Source organism: Meriones unguiculatus, chromosome 19, assembly GCF_030254825.1.
Source record: "Meriones unguiculatus strain TT.TT164.6M chromosome 19, Bangor_MerUng_6.1, whole genome shotgun sequence".
Classification (NCBI taxonomy): domain Eukaryota; kingdom Metazoa; phylum Chordata; class Mammalia; order Rodentia; family Muridae; genus Meriones; species Meriones unguiculatus.
Genome location: NC_083366.1, coordinates 33,108,529 through 33,131,263, shown reverse-complemented (window position 1 = coordinate 33,131,263; position 22,735 = coordinate 33,108,529). Strand labels below are relative to the sequence as shown.

The 22,735-nt window shown below is 42.0% G+C and overlaps 1 protein-coding gene across 2 annotated transcripts in view; it reads right to left on the bottom strand.

The window, feature by feature from the left end:
* Positions 1 to 22,735, bottom strand: part of Gli3 (GLI family zinc finger 3) — a 271,582-nt gene that overhangs the window by 242,804 nt on the left and 6,043 nt on the right. For both annotated transcript variants that reach the window (XM_060372711.1, XM_021640081.2), the window contains exon 2: positions 14,781 to 14,945. In XM_060372711.1, coding sequence (XP_060228694.1) covers positions 14,781 to 14,904 — 124 coding nt within the window. In that variant the 5' untranslated portion in view covers positions 14,905 to 14,945. The remainder of the gene's footprint in view (positions 1 to 14,780; positions 14,946 to 22,735) is intronic.

Genomic DNA, 22,735 nt, shown 5'->3' with positions numbered 1-22,735 from the left:
AAGAAGACTCGCAGCTCTCCCGGAACATGCACCTGAGAGCCTATGTCCCTAACGAGCAAGCACCGGAAACCGTCCAAGTGGACACCAGGGTCCAGATGAACCAAAAGCCAGCGTTCACTCCAGAGCTGAGCACTGTTTTCACCGTGTACTCACTTTGGAAAAATTCATCACCATACTCACTTTCACAGCACACATTTTTGTGTACCAAACTCCAATTAAAAATGCTAATGAACTCACAGATGTTGTTAACTCTAAAAATGGTCATTCACAGAAACAGCTGAATGGAAAGGTGAACCGATACGTTTCTTAAAGCTGATTCAGTAAAGTGTACTCAAAGAACAAGAGATTTATCGAAAATTATTTTCACCCCAGCACTATTCACTGAAGGGAAAAAGAAATATAACCAAAGATTGGGTGATTCTCAGAGTCTTTACATCGAAACTGAAGAATGGCCCATGACATGGAAAAATATCTCCTGTACATGTTTACCTAAAGACAGCCAGTTAGAAAGAAAATAGGAAAAAAAAAAGAAATTATAAATAAACAAAAGTAGTAACAAAGGCTAGGTTTGAGTGGTCACATACATGATTCCCGTTATTAATTTTCTGATTTCCCAAAGAACAAGAACAAAGGCTAGGTTGAGTGGTCACATACATGATTCCCGTTATTAATTTTCTGATTTCCCAAAGAACAAGAATTCCTTCTATATAATAAAGCAAGTTTTATGTTTAGAGGAAATCAAAGACCACATGAGCAACACAGATCTTTCCACAGTGAGCAGGTGCCTGGCTGCTGGGGTGAAGAGAGAGGTGAGCTGTCCTCAGGTCTCTGTAGGTTCCACTGCCCACAGAAAGGCTTCCTAAAATGAACTGTTAGAGGAAACGCCACATGATGAGCACTGCAGACCTTCTGCAGGTGTCCTCGTGAGGGGTGACTCTGGAGCCTCTCCCCTGCTGTGCAAGCACTGATGGATAACTGTCGAGCCACAACACTGTCCAGTCTTTGCCTACGATCTCCTGCTCAAGGGCTAAACACAAGTAAGTTACCTCAGAGGGTCATGGTCATAGTTCCGGTAATGGTATGGTGATCAAATTTCATTGTACTCTCAGCTCTGTTTCTGTTTTTTTGGGTTTTTTTTCGCTCCAAAATGTTTAAAGTAACTAAATAAATTAGCAACACAGAAGTTTGCAAAAGCTCTAAGTACAGACATAATGATGTGTAACGGAAAGGAAAAAAAAAAAACTGATGCCAAATCAAGATGCTCTATGAAGATGCTCAAGGGGCCAAGAAGAGGGGCTGAGGCTAGAAGTCTCAGTCACACAAAGTTACCATGTACCTACCTTATGGCCTATGAGCAGGTGCCAGGAAGATGAGTACAGGATGCCAGGTCAGTAAGAGAGGGCACCAGGCCTACCAAGAAACACACAGCTCCCAACAAAGCAACAACACTACTATACCATCTACACAAAAGCAAAACTGCAGGAAATCTCTCTGGATTTATACCTGAAGCTGACATCTGGAGATTATCTTCCAAAACACTGTTTGATTTAACAATGTGATAGCCTGTTTTGTCCTACGCAAAAGCCTATGTGATTTTTCAACCTGAGATGGGTCTATACACGAGGCTTATGCCGTTCAATTTAAAGAGAATTCTAAAATACCCTTTTAAACTGAAACTTTATTAATTTATTCTTCTCAGGCAGCTTTTACACACCTGGCATCTTTCCTGTTAGTCTACATTCTTCTACATTCCTTTGGCATTAAAGTGGATGTCACTGAAACAGAAGGTTTGAAGCAAAGAGTTCTTTTCATCTGTGCGACCAGGTCTCTCATTTTTAGAGATTTGTGGTGTCCAGGTAAGAATCTCCTGAATTCTTAATAATGTATCCCCTAACAAAGTTAGCAGGGTCACACCACTGTAACACAGCACAGACATAGGATTCAACCTCATGTTCCGAAAGTCTGGGAGGCTGTCTTCTCAGGTGATCAAACAGCATTTCTGATGGCTCAACCAATATTCTCCTAGAGAAAGTCTAGCAGCACCTGGTGCCTTTGGTAATAGGTCGTAAAACCCCTTAAGGTCCCAAGAGGTTAAAGAAAGAGGGGGAAGGTTCCAATCAGTTCCTCCAATATTTGAGGCTTGTCCATAAGCTTCCAGAATAGTGAATGGAATCCTCATGCTGTAAAAATAGCTCGTTTCTGAGATGTACCAGCTCAGTCTTGAGGTTACTGCTACTCAGGTCAGTAGTGCTTACTCATGACTAAAGGCGTTAGGCTTTTCCAGACCCAGAAGCCTGAGACTGCGTGAAACAGAATTTTTGTAAAAGGTTTAACTATTCTTTTTGGTTCTATAAGCAGATATAATCTCTCGCTTCTAAAATGAAAATCCTCCAAGAGTAAAATAAAATACAAAACCATACTAACATAATTACATGTATAATTGATACTTGCATCACTAACATGCCCAAGCATTCTCATGTTTCCATATTTAATAATTATTTTATTCCTATCCCCAGTCCAATCATTAAAAAAATAAAGAGGAAAATGAGCTGGAAAAATTATCAGAGGTTAAACATTGGCATTATTCTTCTAAAGGGCTCAAATTCCGTTCCCAGCACCCCTGTCAAGTGGCTAAGCTCTAACTCCAGTTCTAAGGAACCTGATACCCCTTTCTGGAATCTATGACCACTGCACTCACATACCCACAACTACACACAGACGGGAACATACACAATTTTAAAACAATAAAAATAAATCTTAAAAAAAAAAAGTAGGAGCACCACCTCATGCCAAACCAAGGAGTCCTAGCAAGAACAAGCAACAGCCGCTTTTAGTAATTTTTATGCTGTGCCAAACCCACAGCATGCAGCGCTTTACAATCTGCATTTGTCCAATATTCAACCAATAAGTATGCTGATGTGTGTATGAACGCAGACAGAGGAGAAAAAGAGATGATGGATGGATCGACAGGCAGACAGATAAATTTATACACATCTTTTTCACTTTAAATTCCTCCCACACACTTTATGGGTCAAACTAATGGACATTCTGATTTTGTGTACAATAGATCAAAGAAAATGCTTTGAATTTATGTGAGAAAGTTTCCCATTAAGATGGTAGCTATTTTTTTTTCAAACTTGATTCCTTTTAATTGTGGAAAAAAGCCCCAGGCTTTGTCAAGGGCACATGTTTTCTATAAATCAAAACATAAATAAATGTAAGATTATTTCACTGGGCATACATATGGTTTTTGCTAAGTAGACTCTATTTATAAAACATTGTTAGCCTGTACAGGAACTGCTGTCAACGTTTATAGGAAGGGAAATTTATTTAATTATTTTACTTTATGTGTATGAGTGTTTTGCTGTATGTGCACCATATGCATGCAATGCCCACAGAGATCACAACAGGGTGCCAGATCTCCTGGAATTAGAAGTACAGATGGTTCTGAGCCACGGCATGTGTGCTGAGGACCTAACCGGGGCCTTCTACAAGACTAGCAAGTGCTCTTAGCGCTGAGCCATCACTCCATCCCTGGGAAAGAAACTTTCACACTGCCCTGAAATTTGCCACAATCTGAAAACGATCCTAGGCATTCTAGTTTGGGGTTATATAGTTGTTGTTTTTGTGTTTTTAGACACTGGCTTAAAAATCAATATGAAATAAGTTTCTAGTTCTGGGAAGCTTGGAAGAAATCTTTAATTGAAGATTAGGGTCCTCTCTTACCAGGAAGTATTTACGTTATTGAAAGTCCCATTATTTTATGCCACTGTCCCATTCCTTTACGGTTCTCCTGATGTACAGGCAAAGATCTTAGACTGAGGACTTTAATCACTGCTGGCAGAATAAAAGCTATTCCACCAAAGGGGAGTCTCAGACAGCCACAGCAGCTTCACACTTAGCTGCTGCATCATCTTCTCTCCAAGGCTCATTTTCACTCTCCATTCTCCTCACAGAACTGGAGTATAAAATACACTTTTCAACCAAACCTACTTAGAATGAAAAGTTTTCTACGAAAAAAAAAAAAAATATATATATATATATATATAATTATAAGCAAACGTGTGCCAAGAGTCCTAGAGCTATGGAAAGTAGCAGCAACCTTAATAAAAATGAACACTCTCTATTTTCTGTTTCTTTCTTAGGTCTCAATGCTTTCCCAAACAGACCCTCTCCCATCAGTGGAGCTAAGGCAGTGGCTACATGGCAGCTCTGAACGCAGTTCCACTGAGACATGTCACTCTCTCCTGTGCTCTCCTTCAAACTGTACCTTCCCAACCGGATAACTTGTCTCCTCTTGGCATGAAATGCATATGGTTTTATTTTTAAAGATATAGTTACACAAAGAAGGTGTTATCCTCTCAAAAGGCAAAGGGAAAATATTAGGCAGCTCCCATAAAAATAACTCAAAGGATTTTAAAATCTGCATACGAAACACTTCAATTTCAAAAATCAATGAAACTTTTAGACCTTAACATAAACCTAACTATATACAACCAAACTGCTTTAGAGACAAGGTAAATGTCTTCCTCCCAAATGGCCAGCCCAAATTACACGCAGGATTCCAAGTTCCTTGAGCCAATGCATAGACATAGTATTTCTTAACAGTAGATTTAAAGAGTTACTTATAAAATGTGATCATAGTTTCCACAAGCTTAAACACCGTGGCAGGGCCACGGATGTAGCTCCGTAGTACACTTTAGCAATTTTGCTGGTTAAATGCTAGTAATCCTAAATAAGCCTGATGGTAGACAGGAATGAATTTGAAATTATAAGAAAACGCTGGATTCTCTGGAACTTCTGGCCCTAATCAATCACTGGAGATCAGTGACATCACTGATGCCTTTGATCACAGACCCTCTTTCAAGCTGGGATGGGTTGCATTGATCCTTGCTGGCACAGAGAAAGGAACACCTAGGAATACAGCCCACTGTGAAACCCGAGAAGTCATCAGCGTCCTTTCCCCTCCTTCAGGACAGACAGAAAGGACATTCCAGGGCTGCCCAGCCCCAAACAATAGAGCTCCCTCATTAAATCCAAGCCTAATTCCCTCAGACTCAGACTCTCAGAGTGCTTTAGGAGAGGAAGGGATGATAAGCTACTTTCCTTTCAAAGAGCCTAGGTTATGAACCCTCCGGCTTCATCTTCTTAACCAATAATACACCTAACGAGGACTACAACCCCCCAAGCCCTCCTATGGAGGAGGCGTCCTGCGGAAAAGTGCTTTGCCATTTTCCCATCTCAAAGCCCTTCTTGTATAATGCAGAACCTCCATTTCTACTCAAAGTTACTTCATGAAAACAGGACTATTTTTAAAATCAGTTTTGCTGCATTTTAGTTTTTTTTGGGTTCTTTTGCTTGTTTCTTGTTTTGTTTTGTTTTGTTTTACTTAGGGGATTGTTTAGTAATTCTACATGGATCAAAAGGAAAACTCCTGAATATACTGTTGGTTTATACAAATTTCAGCACTTATGCCACTAGCCAAAAATGACCCCATCCAAAGTGCTTGCTGAGGAAATGAAAAGTTGAAATGACCCTTACTGTGCGGCCCCTACTGTTGCTTGCTCTCTTCCCTCCTTGTTTGTAATGCAGTCTAATTGAGCTTCAGGAATGCTAGTGGACTGTAGTTTATTAGCTCCCTCATCAGGTGATCAATGATTTCATTAATAAGACAGATAACAAAACTGTCATATCATCGGCACTGTTATGAAAGATGAGCCTAGCTTCCTGCTCCATTTTCCAAGGTCTAGGGTTCTCTGTGGCAGCTCTGAGTCCATTCAATATTTTCCAACGACAGAGAAAAGTGAAAATCCATTTTGAAACCAATTTCAATTAGGATCCAGAAGCTGTTATCACAGATGTCGCAGAATGGGCCCGTAAGTGGAAATGTCGCCTATCCATTCTGAAATGAAACCTTATCAGGAGCTACAAAGATGGCTGGGGACAGCCTATCTGTAAATTACTTTTCGTCCTGTGTTAACTCAGCCTTAGCTCTGTCACATGGAATTCTTTCTATCCACTAGTAATAATCTAGTGACTAAGTAGACACAGCACCCCAACAAAGTCGGGCAGGGCTGCCCTCTTAAACATGGGTACGAATGCACACACACTAAGGCCTGCAGGCCTGCAAAACAATAGCCATGCTTTCACTGGTAGAATTCAAAGTTTATTATGGGAAATAAAAGAAGCCCATCTCCACCCATTGCATTCCTAGTGATTTTTCAATTGCAAACTCCAAGGCTCCGTTATTTCATTAATGCAGCACCCAAGTCAGGAGGCTTTTCTCTGGCATCTCTCAGTCTCCTTTTAGCAAATTATCCCATGACGGCGGATTTATTCAGTCAAAGACCTCGGACTTTGAGAGGCAACAAAAGAATCAAGAGACTTTCTGGTCCACCTGCCTGGCGAATGATGAGGCAGGGAAAAGTCTCCCCCAGAGAAACCAATCAAACCATTGTGTGGCACAGTCAGACCTTTTCAGCTGTCAAGCCGGAGAGCTGAGAGAGATGAAAAGAACAGGGATGGAGCTACCATTTACAGAACCATGTGGGAATGGTCTCGGAAGATTTCATAATTAGGATGGAACTCAACTTTCCACAGCTGAAGGGGAAAAAGAAAAAGAAGAAAGAGACCAAGAAGAGGAAAAAGTCAAAGAAAGGGTGGGGGAGTAGAGGATAGCACGGAAAAAAAAATGCAGGTTTAGGGATAACTTTATATAAAAATTTCCCTACCTGAGATGAAGTCCTATCTATAAAAGCAAAGACGAAAAAGAAGAAGCTTCCAGAAATAAAAAGGAGTGCTGGGGGCAGGAAGAAAGAGAGAGGGAAGAGATTGGTCTCCTGACTTAGCAAAGACTTTCCTGTTTTTCCTGTAGGTTGTAGCTGTGTTAGATATTAACATCCTAATTTTCTCATGCAAATAACTCAAAGAAACAAAAACAACAAAAAGTCCTTATAAATATGGCTGCCTGTAGTTTTCAACATAAATTGGAATTTTAAATTTTTTGTATTTTGGCCCAAAATACAACTTGTCTGTGGTCTCAAAAAAAAAAAAATCAAGCTGACAGATACTAGGAAGTGTATTCCTAGTTTCTCAGCAGTTTGTGGTAGCTTCCTAGCTCTGCTAAGATTAAATGTGCAAGAATTAAAAAAAAAAAAGAGGAAAATACCAGGAGTAAGTTTTACATACGGGCCTAAAAGACAGACTTTGAAAAACATGAAAGAAACACAATTTCCAACAACTACTGCAGTTTCTACACTTCCTAGCACTGCCAGTGACGCCACTAAATGCATTCACTAAGAAGCTGACTTTTAAGTCCAAATTTATGTTCAAATTTAGGGCAGGGGACACTGTTCTGCCTTGACTGCGGTCATGGTTAAATGACCTGGTTTGTCCGAAGTCATGGAAATGATGACCACAAAGCATGGTTTTCACCACACAAGAATGTAGGGAGTAAACTTAAGCAGGGGCAGGTATATTTTGGAAGTGCTTCTGTGCACAGAGGGAGATTCTGCAGCACCACCCTGCCTCCTGCAAGCATACAGAAAAAGGAACCACTCTTGGCAGGGTGCAGGTTCAGACTAGTGGGAGGTGGGAGGCCACCAGCCACCCAGAGGGAGTTGTCCTCCCATAATTGGCCTCCTGCCCTTTGAGCGTCCACTGTTTGGTGGTTGTTTCTGATTCTGACCAGTGTGTTTCTAAACGATGAAATGCCCACACCACTTGATCACAGCAATCACAGGCAACCCAGGGACATTCCAAGAGCAGGCACACGCTGCGCTCTTCATTTGACCAAGGTGCCAGAACTGGGCAAGATGGTGGTGTTCTCTGCTCTGGGACAACACTAGCGTCTAGATGGTCCTCCTTTAAAAGAAATCTAATCCTGATATTCAAAAGTGAGAGGACTTGTTCTTAATGTAGCATCTCGTTAAAAAATGAGATTCCATCCCATATTCTCATTGAGTATTTACAAATGAGGACCTCATTCATTAAAGCTTGGGCAGCATCTAGACCAACAACTAAAGCAGCCTGCCCTGACCTATGTTGCCACTGTCCACTGACCTGCTAGTATAGGACCCCAGAACCACATGTCTGAAACGTATGCAGAAATACTGGCTGATTCTCTAAAGCATATTAAAAGCTAGCCATTCCTGGATTACTAACAAATGATACTACATACATTACTACAGTGAAAGGACTGAGATAACATTTATCAGTGAGTTAAAGCCTACCAAATTACACCCAGTCAGCTACTACCAGTAGAAATATCTGTGTACCCACTGTGGCAGTCAGAAAGCATGTGGCCACAGGCCGAGACTAAAGCTTAAACTTTGGCTTGAAGCTACACCATCAGTAGTACGGGTCCTATTGCACATGCTCCCTGTCTCTGCTCCACAGGCCTGGCAGGCTCAGACATAAACTCTGCAGTGGAGCAAGGTGTGGAGGGTAAAGCAGATAAATAAGGTGCTATTCTACGGGAGCTGAATGAAAATTCAAAATTAAGTGTTAAGAGAAGAAAGGATACACACATAAAACACAGGATTTTTAGGGCAACGATACTGCAAAGGTGGATACATGCTATGCATTGATCAAAACCTTTTTTGTTGTTGTTGTTGTTGTTTGTTTTTTTTTTTTTTTTGGCTGCAATCATCCAGGCTTGGAACCTCTCAGTCACCTTTGATCCCACCTCTCTCTCTTATTATCCTGTGAACTCCAATGCAAACTACAGCTTTTAGCTAATTCACCATTTCTAACAAAACAAAAAACAAACAAACAAAAAAAACATATAGTACAAAACATTAGTAAGAAGAGAAAGGGAAGGGACCTTCTGCTCAAGATTTCATTGAGCTTAAAACCACTCTAACAAAGTTCATTAATTAAAATAATAATGATAAATAGACTTTTAAAAGGTATTGTGCAGTTTCCAAAAGGACAAAAAAAAAGCCATGGAGAAACTGAGGACACACATTTGAGAACCGACAGCAAACACAGGGCGATATTAGCCAAACTCTCAGTCTATGCAGAAATACATGAGCAAAGCAAAGAGTCCTTGCATTTAATCAATGAGCAGATCAGAGAGTCAGGCTGGTGTCAGATTTTAGAAGACAGGTCCGCAGTAAATTGATGGCTCTGCGCTTCTTCCTGCAGGCAGCTGTGAGTCACGGAAGATTCCGGAACAGGAACCTAAACGGCGGGGATCACAACACTGTTAATCTGGCAGGAGCATGTGCCGAGCATGAGAAGCCCTGAGTGATGAGCAGAGGCCACTGGGATTGGCATGGCATGGTGCACTGATGATGTAAAGGCCATGATGCAGTATGGCGGGATGCAGGGAAATATGGGCGAGTGACCAAATGGACATCTAACGGGAGTATGTGCCTGGAAGGGAGTCAAAAGGTGACAGTGAGGTTTCAAACCTGGAAGACTATAGGAAAGACAGTATAGCTAACTAATATGGAGGGCAGAGTGGCTCAGGGGTACATGGATTTGGAGCCCAAAGCAGAGTTGCTGTGAGATTATTCATCACTAGTTATTTGGGATTAAAAAACAAACAAAAAAGTTCTTCAAGTAAAATAAATGTCACTAATACAGCAAAAACCACAGTGCAAGTGGCATGACGTTCAGAAAGGGATCCCTCACCCCAGAAAATAGGGAGAAATGAGTACATGCATGTTACTGCCAACACAATACACACAATCAGCACAATGAGTGTTCAAGAGTTAAGAAATCTAAATACATTTTCTTAAAATTAAGTGCTCAAAAAAACAAAACAAACAAAAAAAATATTATCTTCCTTCCGTTCTAAGTTAAGGAGTCTTTCACAAAGAAGGTAAGGACCTTTGTTCCTTTTTTTTTATTTTGTTCTTTTATCCATCCTTCCTCAAGATGAGCAGGCTTGGTTAGATTTGTGATTCATGAAACGTCTTGGATCCAGCAAGTTCATCATTACTTTTGCCAAACATTTTCCTTTTTCATCTGAAAACCTGGGCAAGCGAGGTGGCTGAGAGGATAAAGGAGCTTGCTGCCAGGCCCAATGAGGTGAGCTTAATCCCTGGAGCCAATACAGTGGAAGGAGAGGCCTTCCCCAGATAAGTCCTTGAAGAGTAGAGTAATTACTATCTTGCTAAACAGATGAGGAACCGAGACCCTAAGAGAGTAATCACCCCCTCACTCACACAGCTAGTACCTGGCATCACAAAAGCCGATGCCACGCTTTCAGATCCAAACCCTGCATGTGCACATAAGAACCCTGTAATGTAAAACGCAAAGTACCTGAAGGTCCGGCCCCTCGTCCGGCCCCTCCCCCGGCCCTTCCCATCCATCTTACATGACCCAAGAAATGGGATGTGGAAAGCAAAGAAACGTGTGGAAATCTAAAACTCAAAATCTAAGGTCTGTCTGGAGTAAACTACTTTACTTGCCTGCTTCTAAGCACACTCAACATTGAGAAAAGGTCAGTGTGGCATGACCATATGGTGCAGAGCAACAAAAGTTGGAGCAAGAGCAATGGACATACATGAATGACATACATTAACACTATGAACTTCTAGTCACAAGTGCAACAGGGACATCACACAAATTAATACTATGTAGTCCTATTTACAAGTCCAGTGGGCATCACATACATTAATACCTATGTGCTGGACCGTTTGAAAGCATAAACCTCAAAAAACATTTAAGCTATAGGCAAAAAAAAAATAAAAAATAAAAAGTCCCATCAATGAATCTTCCAGCTTTGGTTTTCCACTTTATGAAATATCTCAGTGGTTACCACAAACTCAGATCCACAGCCTGGATCATTCATGATAAATTTGCTTCTCTGCTTCTTGAGCCAGGGTCTCACTACATAGTCCTGGCTTGCCTGAAACTCACTATGTAGACCAGGCTAGCCTCTAACACACAAAGATGTGCCTGCCTCTGTCTCCTGGGTGCTGAAATTAAAGGTGGGTGCTACCATGCTTGTTTGAAGCAAAGTAGTAGGCTAATACAAACTATCAAGGGACCCCCCAAAAAAATACTCATGGGCCAAAAATAAGGCAAAACATTTTAAATTAAGTATTCAAGTCATAGAGGGAGTTTTATAGGCTAATTAGAACATGTAAAGCAGAAGAAATGTGTATTTAAAACTCATTACTTAGAAAACACATGTAGCTTAGAAAGTAATGAATCCTGCCTAAACAGAGAGCATTAAAGCCATTTCCCTACAGTCGACCTTATTTGCAGACTTGGACAGTCTCAAATCAATGTGAGGCCTAGTATCTAAATGCACACTTTATATATGAATGCCATCCTGTTAGCTGTCAAGGAACAACCTCTTAAATCACAATTGCACCTAAAAAGGACATTCAGAAAGCTAAAAACCATCTCCTGTGTCATTTCTGTTTCATGAAGAGCACTATATGCCTAAAGCTGAAGTGTGCATACAGGAAACCTGGCATACAGTGTGGTGCCTGTGTGAAGATCATGGGAGGCTTTGCATGTAGATGTGGGCTCTGAACGCTACAGAAATCTGATTTGGCTTGGTTTCTTTCCCCCATTCCAGATTTAGAGCACAGTTTTCCACTTGGTGTTATTTTAAATTTCAATCTCATGTAGCAAATGTTTGTTTACTATCCTATTCAAGGGCTTTGAAGCATACATTTTTGGCTGTGTCTGTGTATGTTTAAACAAAATTCTAGGAGCAGACACTCAACTGAGAAAAGCAAGAAAACAGACCTGTAGGGACATGCAGTGGAATGTGTGTGGTTTGGCTGGGGTGTTCACAATCAAGAACAAATTATACCACATAATGACTGGGAAAGTCAATTAAGTCGACTTAACCAATAACTTCAATAACAAAACTTCCCAGCTTATTTACTTTCAATCATGAACTGGGTGGAATCGAAAATTCACACTTTACATTCACTTGGTAAGTGCATCTTGATATCAGAAGTAAATCTTTTGACAAAGTCCACGGCAGGACAACTGTAAAGCAAGCACATGCCTCTGGAAAATAGGTGCAAAATCCCTGTGCTCCCTCCTGCGGCATCGCAATGATTCCAACTTCTGTGAATGATCTCAGTGTAGGTATCTAAGTACTTCTAAACTGTCTGTGGAGAAAGGCGTTAGGTGGATAAACAGACTGATGAGCGGACAGACAGAAACTACCACAATGTCCACCACAGGCCGGCACATACACAGCACTGATCTTTGCACCACTGCCTGCCGAAAGCTGTCACCCAAGCTGCAGGGGACTAAAGTCCATACACTGATCTGCCTGACACCAAAGCAAGAGTCTGAAGGGAAGGAAGCACATGAGCAGGGAGGGTGTCTCCGAGAGTGAGCTGTACAGAGACTGCAGTCCCAGCCATCCGCGTCCCCTATCACAACCCAGGTACAATAAAGAGAGATAAGTTCCTTAGGTGAAAACAGCAGAACTCTAGAGGGAAAGATCATTGTAATTATCAGCATTCACATAAGCAAAGAAGAAGGATCCTGTTTTGTCATCACACATCCTCGGCAACCCTCAAACTCACAATTCTCCTGTCTCAGCCTCCTAAATAAATACAGGGATTACAAATACGAGTCACTATGCCTGGTTTCACTGGCCTTTTTCTGTTTTGTTTTGTCTATTGTTTTTAAAATGTGTTTGCTTATTTTCCTGGGATCAATCTGTTGGGTAGAAAACCAGTTTTAGAAATAACATTTCCTTTTTTCTTTCTTTCTTTCTTCTGTTTCACTGCGTTTTCTATTGTTTCCAAATGAAAAGCAGTGAAATCCTCAGAAGATAAGGAATTTTGGAAAAACTACCATGGGACGGCTCTCATTCAGACATGTGCCCCGCAAACGTGACTAGTGAGTATTTACGCCCATGTGGGACAGAACTTGTGCACGTTTGCACGTTTAGACAGGTTGTAGGCCTCAGGGGTACAGGCTGATCAGGTAAGGAAGGCTTAGCTAACAAGTCTGTGATTACGTCATCAATACTGTCCTTTCTCTGGCTAGGTTTTGAACCAGGCCACCACTGGGTTCAGGCTGGTAATGTTCCAGTCACCCTTAACACGGTTATGAGGAGAAGCTGTTGTCAAAGACTGATTGGTGACACGCTGAGGACCAATATGAGTCTCCATGTGGGAGCAAGATCCATGTAGGCAAGAGCATCTTCCCCACAAGAAACCACTGATGACACCACTGGGGGCTCACAGACAGGACAGTGGCTTCTAACACTCCACATGGTTATTCTCTACCAACCTTCACTGTCCCTTCACTCAGAAATACCCACATGACTGCTGCACACCCCCGTGCCGTGAAGATTAACAAAACTGGAGTTTCCTTAAGGTTAACACAGATAAAGTTCTTATTCTTATAAACCCAGCATCACAACCACCAAATAACCAGCAGCACTTTATGTATTGCTTCTACTTATAAAACAATAAATTAGCCTAAAATTATAAACTCCAAAAAAAATAAAGGAACCAAAATTGCATATTTTTGAAGTAGAATAGGTTTTCAATAACAGTGGGGAAACAAGAGACAAATATTCAACCTGTATTAAACAAGCATGAGCCCTGGGTTTAAAGGCCACAAATAAAGGAAGCAATACAGACAAATTTTTATACACACGCAGGTGAAGTGAATCCATTATTTTAACTCAGACATAAATATATCTCCCTGGAAATCAATGAACACCCGGTCTCATTGGCTTGCAAGACTGACAGCCAGCTCCCTCCCTCTGGTACAGTCCATAGTAATGTCAAGACCCTGATAAAGGGGCTGCAGAGCTGGGCACACATGGATGGACACAGAGCAGCAGCCAGACCCTCAGGAACACTTGTCCTCAGTCGAAAGGTTCTGGGCTATAGTTAGCTCACTCTCTGATTGCACATTTACTAGGTCAACCTAGTAAAAACTTTCTTAAAACAGATAAATTATAAAACCACGGAGAAGGAGACAGAAGGTTGACTCAGGCAAATCAGTGAGCTAGGGCAGGCGGGTCCAGAACTAGGAGGTTGTGTCAACTTATTCTTCCTGAGGGCACACAGAAAAGCAGAGTGCAATCTGACTGAAAAGAGCAGACATGACTGAAATCTACAAAATTCAAAGTCATCAATGGCCTACCTTGTGGGAAAGCCTGGAAAAGGAAAGGATGTCATCATAAACCTTGAGCCTGGTTTTCCCACTTTGGAGATGCTGGAGTCTATATTCAGTACTCTGTGCTTGAACTGAAATGCCTCTCAATACTTTGCTTAAAATGCAAAAAGATAAAAATAAATGGTGACTCTACGCTATCTCTATTAAATTCGTTAAATTTAAATCAATTAAATGAAAAAAATTACAAAGCCAACAATGAAGTTTATGGACTTCATTGGACTATCTTAAAGCTGTTAAAAATTAAAAATCCCTTCCAGTAGACAACTTTAAATTTGGGGTGGGAGAGATTCTGCCATAAATTGACAACTTCCGTGTTATTTTGACTAGTATAGACTTCCCAAGTGAAAGGCAAAGCATCCAAGCATTTTAAATTCTTACCACACTAATCAAGATGATTTCCAAAATGCCAAAACAGGAACTTCTTTTTAATAAATAACCTATCACAATTCATATTTTGACTCTGAAGAAAACGAGCAGTCTATGAGTGCCAAAACAGAGATTACAGAAGCCTGCCTACCCATACACCATCCTCTGGCCCATGTGAACCTCTCATTGAGCAATCACTGGCCCAGGTGCTGATGCTCAGCTCAGGAACTGGAGAACACAGCACCAACCACGGCGTGGCTGCTAGGAGCTGGGGGGCCACTCACCATTTGAAGTGGTACTGGAGGCCACGGCCTTCTCACTGACATCTGTTCTTGTGGGACATTTCCCGATGGAATTCTCAGCTTTCTTCCTCTCAGTGGTTGTGGAGCTGTGGGACTGGGCCTCCATACTGTCTTCTCATTACTTCAGCTTGTTTCTTGAAGGAATGCCTATAAAACACCACAGGGCCATCAAGTTCCCAAAATTGCAGGAGGAGGAACCTTTACTCAAAATCCCTCTATGCCTTGCATCTGAGGAGAGACTAAAGGTTTAGCAAAACCTGGATAACACTCCTCCAAAGGTTTCTCTGACAAAATACTTCGTACATGTAGTTGAGTTTTCAAAGTCCCTACGTGATCCCAGCCTTTGGTATCTGCGTGGTAAAAGAGAGCAACTCACAATGTAGACATGTCGCCAGTTCCCAGAACCACTAAGCCAGCGGTTCTCAACCCTCCTAATGCTGCGACCCTTTAATATTGTGCCTCATGTTGCGGTGACCCCCAAACACAAAGCTATTCTTGTTGTCACATCCTAACTGTAACCTTGCAACTGTTAGGAATTAACACAATGTAAATATTTTTGTAGCTAGGGATCACAACCCACAGATTGGGAAGAAATGCTGAATTTTAAACACTTCGGTTCTCCATGATCTACAGTATAAAACCCAAGCGTCTCTCTACTCTTGAGCCACGTCTGCACATTTCCCTTCGGGTAATCACCTTATAGCAAGGGACCCTAGGAGAACAGCCAAGTCAGAAGAAAGCTTGCAATTACTAACTAAACTTCTTAAAGGGCATCTACCCAGCAACCTTGCCCAGAGCCCTGAGTCTGGGGTGCCTCGGCCAAGTAAACTGATTTCTGGTTCTTCCACTAAGACACTGAATTGCAATGGCACTTCTTAATTTAAAGGCACCCAGGCAAACTGTGTTCTTTAAGTTCTCTGAAAAGGAAAACATTAGTTCATCTGGGTTAATTTCATAAACAAAGCTAATCAAGACAACATCCCTCCATCCCCCAAAAAAAGCTAAACGGTGAGGCTATCAAAGGCTGGGATCATGCAGACACTACGAAAACTCAACTACAGGTAAGTTCAGCTCATCTGTCTTTCCCTAGCTTTACTCACGGGATGAGAGTTCCAACCAATCACTCGTCAGTTTTCACTCTAGCACATTCTTTTTTGACACTCATATTCTATACCTACACAAAACACTAAGGTGAAAAGTCCACTCTCAGGCATGTTCTCCTCAAGCTCTCTAGACTGCGACACGCATGGTAGGCATTTCATCTGTGACATAAAATAAGCGGCAGTTTAACTGGCAAAAGTGAGCACACCAGAGGACATTTGTTTAGTCAGCTTTAACTCGTGTTCGCAAGGGAACTGTAAATGCTTTAATGTATACCATATCCTCCTTGACCTGGAACTCAAGCCAGTTAATTATGGCTTCAGAACCAAAGGCTGAACGAACCACACTAGGACACCAGCTCTTCCACTAACTTCCACCTTTTCCAACAATATCTACTGTCATTCGCTCTAGAACACACAAGCGTTGTATAGACTAACCAAAAAAAAAAAAAAAAAAGGAAAGTTCTTGTCAATTGTAGGACCCCCTCTGAATTGAGAAGCACATTCAAAGCACACAATTAAAAACAAGAACAAAACAGCAAGGGGCTGGACAGCACCCACACAGGCTACCTAAGGCTGCCCCAGGAGCTGTCCAGCACAACCTTGGACGACCTGTACTCTCTAAGTTGATAGACTCCAACAGAAGCACTTTGCCTCTTGAGGGGGAAAAAATAGCAAAGACCTTCTTTCTAAAAAGAATTTAAAAAGAATTAAAAAAAAAAAAAAACACCCGTTAGCCCAGAAATATACACTTAATTTCCAAGGGATCATAGACCCTCCAAAACTTCTCCATAAGCCTGGATAAAAACATGTAAGGAGAAAATGTCCATAGTTGCTTGTGTCTCTAAGGAAAAACAAAACAAAAACAAACAAGCAAAAACTCAGACTGGGGGCCACAGGTAGCTCAGTAGGTAAAGGCACTTGTAAGCCTGACAACCTGAAAACTACATGATGAAGGGAAGAGAACCAACTTCCAAGTCATCCTCTGACTTAAACACGAGCAGTAACCTTCAAAAGAATCTCACGAGAGTTCTCTTTTAATTCTCTCTCCAAACTGATTTGGTTGTGTGAGGTAAGGTGACACCACACAGCCCAGCCCAGCCTCAACTCCCAGTAAATCCCTCAACCTCTTTCCTCAGACTCCTCCTCAGTCAGGACTGCACTACAGACCCAGCTTTGAGCATCATCTTTAAAATATATCACGGGACAGGAGGATGACAGCCAACTTCAATCCAAGTACTTAGGAGGCAGAGGCAGGAGAGTTTCTGTGAGTTCCAGGTCAGTCTGGTCTACATATAGAGTTCCAGGCCATCCAGAGCTACAGTTACACAGTTTCTCCAAAAAATAAAATGAGGACTGAGTATACCATAAGAGCAACTCCCCCAAGGCATACCACCCCTACTGCAATATGAGGTTCCCTGAGTAACCATTAGTACTAGCCATTAGAAGGCACACTGCTCTCTGCTTGCTCTCTCTTTTGATCTGATTCTCCAGTACTATTTCTGGCACAAAGCATTTGTCACGGAGAACAGCACCTGAGAGCCTGTATTTGAAGCACTAATTACACAAGATCACTATAGCTTCCAAATACCTGTTCTACGTTTACTTTTGTTCTTTGCTACACATCCATGAGAGGACCTCATCAAAGTCTTAACTACAGAATGAATGAAGCACATGTATCCCAGAACACTGAATTCACAAACCTACACAGACCTCACACAAACCTATCCCGGCTCCAACTGTAATGGTAACTGTGTAATGTAAATGTAACTGTACCTAGAAAAGTCCTTGCTGAACATCCAGCTTCCCCCCTCCAGACTAGAAGGCTCATGAGGAGTAGGCTTCTATCTTCCCACCAATTAATACCCATACAAATGTTTACCAGGTGAATAGATGTTCACATCAGGGACCCCACAACTTTAAATCTGTTGTGGTCTTGAATTTAAAACATCCCTGAGCTACCTACACACATCTTCTTCTATACTAAAAAGCTTCATCAAAAACTGGCAAATTGTATAAAAGCTAAAATTTTTACCAGAAATCCTTACAGTACCAGATTCTCTAGACACTTCAGGTGCCATAATCGTCTCCCCCAAACATGACATATGGTTTTACTAGCTGAACTTGGGCAGTATTCTAAGTCTAGACTGCAAAACGGAAATATAACATACAAAGAAACCCAACAAGAGATGGGGTTTCCAGTAAGAACAAACAAGTCACTAAAGTTGCTTGGTAAAGTTGAATTTTAGGCAGTGGTTGGGTATCCCTTAAGGCAAGAAACTTCATTTTAACAAAGCGCCAACCCTCCCAGAACTCAGCTCAGTAGACAGGGCTCAAGCGCCACGAGGCACTGCCTGAATGCTACTAATTAATGGTCTTGGAGAATACTAATTCCTACCCCAGTTTGAAATAGATTTTTTAAAAACTAGACCCTTGGTAACTTAAAGAGTCTACCCCCTTCTTCTATTTTGACAACTTATTTTTGGATCTCATTAATTAGCAACTAATTATTTAAGTGTAGTCAATGCTCAGTACAGGGCTATAAGATGGCATCTTGCCAAGGCAGACATCTGCTTCCTGTATAGCACCATGAATTATTTCAGCTTATTTTACTGATAAAAACACAATTTTATCCTTGTCACAAAGAAAAAGCTTTAATACCTTGGATGCCCACACCCCGTCTAACTGCTGAAATGGTGACTGCTTCTCCCTTCAGGGTGGCTCTTTCCTAGGACATTAAGGGATCTGGAAACACAAGACCAGAGTTGACCCCTGCTGAAATGCTAAATCGGGCTGAAGCAACACCCTACACTTAGAGCCTAGAGTTCCTTAAACAATAAAGTACAACGGTTAGAACATAAGAATGGGGGGGAGGGTGATTAATTCACTTCCAATGCTTCAGATGTGAATGAAATCAAGACTTCCCTCCTGAGCCAGTTTCCCTGTTTACTAATCTGGCCTGTCCCCTTAGGTCTCTCACCACTAAGACGTTACACACTACACATGCAGGACTGCAGGCAAACCATTTGGCTTTATCTGCCTTTTCCCCCCCTTTGGAGTTGGGGTAGGGTAGATGCCCTAAGTCTCAGTCCTACCGAAAACGGTATGGTAGGGATAACCAACCATGGTGGGGGGGATTAAAAGATCCTTCCTGAAGGCAAAACCACCAAGTCTTTTCTCATGCAACTATTCCAAACCTTTGGTAATTTCCCAGAGGCCAAAGTCTGGAGCCCAGTTAATTTCAGGCCCTTTTAAAAATCTACTCTCCCCCCCCCCCCGCCCAAAAAACAATTCGCCTGCAGATACATCCTTGCTTTCTAAATTCCAAACGTGAACCTGCCTCAACCTCCCCTCAAACTGTCTATAAATGCTTCCTAAAGCCACCAGGATAACACCTGTAGCATAGGTTCCCTCTGAAAGTGATGGGTGTTGAAGGTACCAAGAGTTTTGGAAGTGGGGACACACTACGTTTTCAAAACACGTTCACACAAATAAATGCCTCAAGCCCTCTCACAGAGTAGCAACCAGGGAGAGGGGCTGCCTCTCACGGACCCATCCTCTTCTGGGGCAGGCCCTTTACTATGGGAGTTCTTTTGAGCAGGCTGTGTGTGGTTGCTGCTGCTGCCGTTTAATCTGAAAGGTTTGGTTTGTTTTTTGATGTTTTCGGTTTTTGTTTTTGCTTTTGTTTTGGAAGTTTCTGGTCCTGACACCTCAGATCGAAGCAAGGTCTATCTTTCACACCTTTAGCCACTTTTCGCCGCTCGAGTCTTAATCCCTCTTCACGCCACGCGCTGTCTCCCGCTGGCCGCACGGATCTCTCCCCTGGGCCTTAGCCCAGCCCAGCGTGGCGCGGCATCCCTGCGCCCTGGCTCCATCTCCGAGCCACGGCAGTCTCGGCGTCCAGAGCTGCTAGCGAAGGCTCTCAGGCAAGGGGGACTAAGGGAGATGGGACAAGCCAGGCACACTCCCTGACAGGCCTTGTGGAGACTGGCCCAGCAGCAGGGTTCAGCCCAGTGCTTCTGCACACGGGTATCCCTTATCAATTTAGATCAGATTAGTTACCTTGCTCTTCAGGAATATTTGTGAGCACTTGCAAACTCTCTCTACAGTTGGTCCAGCAAAATGTCTAACAGTTAATGGGGGGGGGGCTTACATCCACGACAGCCTGGAGCTGATTTCAAAGAGACATAATTGTATATGTGTGTTGCACTATAATAAAGCATTGGGGAGCACTTGGAAAATCTGCAGGAAAACAAATACGTACATTCACAAAAACGTCTATTAACTTGGCCCCCTTCCTAGGCTGCCTTAAACAGATGCAGGTGCTATGAATGGTCAAGGCAGACACATGGCCTCCCTGTCTCTCAGAAAGCCCTCCGTGAAGCTCAGCTCCAGCCACCAAAGAAGCTTCCTGTAATAGGAAAGTTTCCTTTTTTTCAATCCCAAGTCTTAAACCTGCAAAAACCAGCCTTTCCCCTTATGGTTCTCTGCAGCGACACCTCCGAACTGTAGGTATTCAGGGTTCAGCTGTGGTTTGAACACTAACTTTTTCACAAGAAAGCACCCTTCAGGGCAGACTGAAGCCAAAGTTTAAAGTGCCATTTGAACGGAGGGAACTGTCTGCAGTCTAGGGTGTGAAGCTGCCCCGGACACAGACTGGCAGTGAGCACCCTTTCCTATCAGCACCCTGCACACGCCCACGTCCTTAATCCACTTGCTTTTATTGTTAAGTTACCTAAACTTTGGCAATAACTCTGCTGCGGTTTTTCTTTTTCTTCTTCTTCTTCTTTTTTTTTAAGATTCAAGACAACTAAGCTGAAGGCCGGATTGATGATAACCTGATCAGTGTCTCATTAATCTACGACGAAGGCACTGAAGGCCAGAAAGAAAGGTCATTTTAAGGCACCAAGAGCAGGCAAAGACTACAGAGAAATTACAGCCTGTAGTTCCAGAGTCGGCTGCTATTGGAGAATAAGGCTTTTATTCACACCTGCCCGTACATCGTTAAGCTGAATGGTCTCCCTCATATGTTAATGTTTCAAAATTTCACAATGAAGTAGGCTGAGGAGGGACTGTGGGGCAGCCTTCCCCTCCGGCTATCACTGAAGAGTGATGGTTCCCTCACCCTCCACTACCAGAACGTCAGCTGCTACTTCAGGAGAGGAGCAACCATGCTTCCTTTAAATAGGAAAAAAACCTATTTAATATTTATACCTTCCTGGAGCTATTAAATAACCCATTTCCTAAAGAAAATAATTCCTTCACAGAAAGAGAGAGAACACTTTTTTTTTCAACATAAAGGACAAAGCTAATGCTCATTTTAAAACTTTCTGATCGGTTTTGGACGTGATAGTGATAGGTTCAGTGAGGTAAGGAAAAGGCAGAGAATTCGGCCCATCTCGTGTACTCACACATGGAAAAGAAACGGAAGAGGTCTGCAATGTGCTTGAGTTTTTCTCCTGCTCAGAATCTCTTTCTGAACCTAAAATCAATTGGCTATGCATAACCTCTGTGACACACCCACAGTTCCCAAGATTTCTAAGCTTTCCTCCCCTTCCTGCCTGCACTCCCTCCCCTTCTGCAGAAGAGGAAGCCCAACTTCTTAAGTTCCTAATGAAATCTTCATTAATGTCTAACTACAGTATTTTTCAATATACAGTTATTTCACCTTTTATAGGATTACCTTTTCCCAAGACCCAGAAAGCAGAAAACCTCATCTGTGAGTAAGAAAACTGCAATTTATCCAAGCTGGAAAACCAAGGGATCTCAAATCTGCTATTTATTATTTTCAATCCTCCTTCCTTACATCTCTGATGCTTCTGATTGTAGACAAGAATTTTGACAGGCATCCCAGAACGGAATTGCTCTAAGAGGGAAATAATTGCCTGGATTTCAGTGACTTCAGTTTTCATAAATTAACTACATCTACACTTTTAAGAAATTTATTTATCTAACTTCAATCACTGAAGGTACTATTCAACGTGAAAGCAATCCTTGTTGTTAAACTTAAAATCACAAAAATGACATTTTTGTGCCTCTTCTAGTGTTGATGTGAGAGAAAAGATCACAAGCTACTATCTCAGCTGACAGAGGCATTTTATAACAAACACTTGAGAAGAATAGGAGTTCTCTATTTAATACTCATTGCCACTTCTGAATCACAGACAACTTTCACCACACCAGCCTCCTGTGTTTTGGCTGGGCTATGCAGCAGATGCCATTAGAGAAGAAGCAGTCATGGTAAGCAAAGTCACCCGAATTTCTTGTGCATTAGCTGGATTTGGACCTTCCCTCCCAAAGAAAGCTAGATCTGAACGTCTGTTTTAGTCTACAAATAAGCTCACGTAAACAGTCTTCCCACTACATCCATGTATATCACAAAACGTTGAGTGCTTCACTGAGGTTTGAAAGAATTAATCATATTTGCATAGTGGCAGAAAAAAAAAACCTGCTACTCTCCTAGAACTTATATAACTAAATAGTTCCTAGACTCCTCTATCTTTACAGTAAAGCTTAAGAGAGAGATTGCACGGTCTATGAGTAAGAATTGACTTTTTTGTTACTGTTATGGCTTGAAACAGGTCTTCAGGGTGAAGGCCAGGCAACTTAGAATTGACTATGATGCCCAGGCTCACCTGAAACTTTTGACAATCCCCCGCATCACCCTTCCAAATCTCAGGACTACAGGCATGAGCTGCCACACCATGCCAGCAACTGACTATTGAATCACACAAATGAGACCAATATTTAGGCATTAAAACCAGTCACATATGAGCTAAAGATGCTCAGTTTGTTCTCATGCAATGCTGTTGTCCTCATTTTATCCTCCTCGTTTTT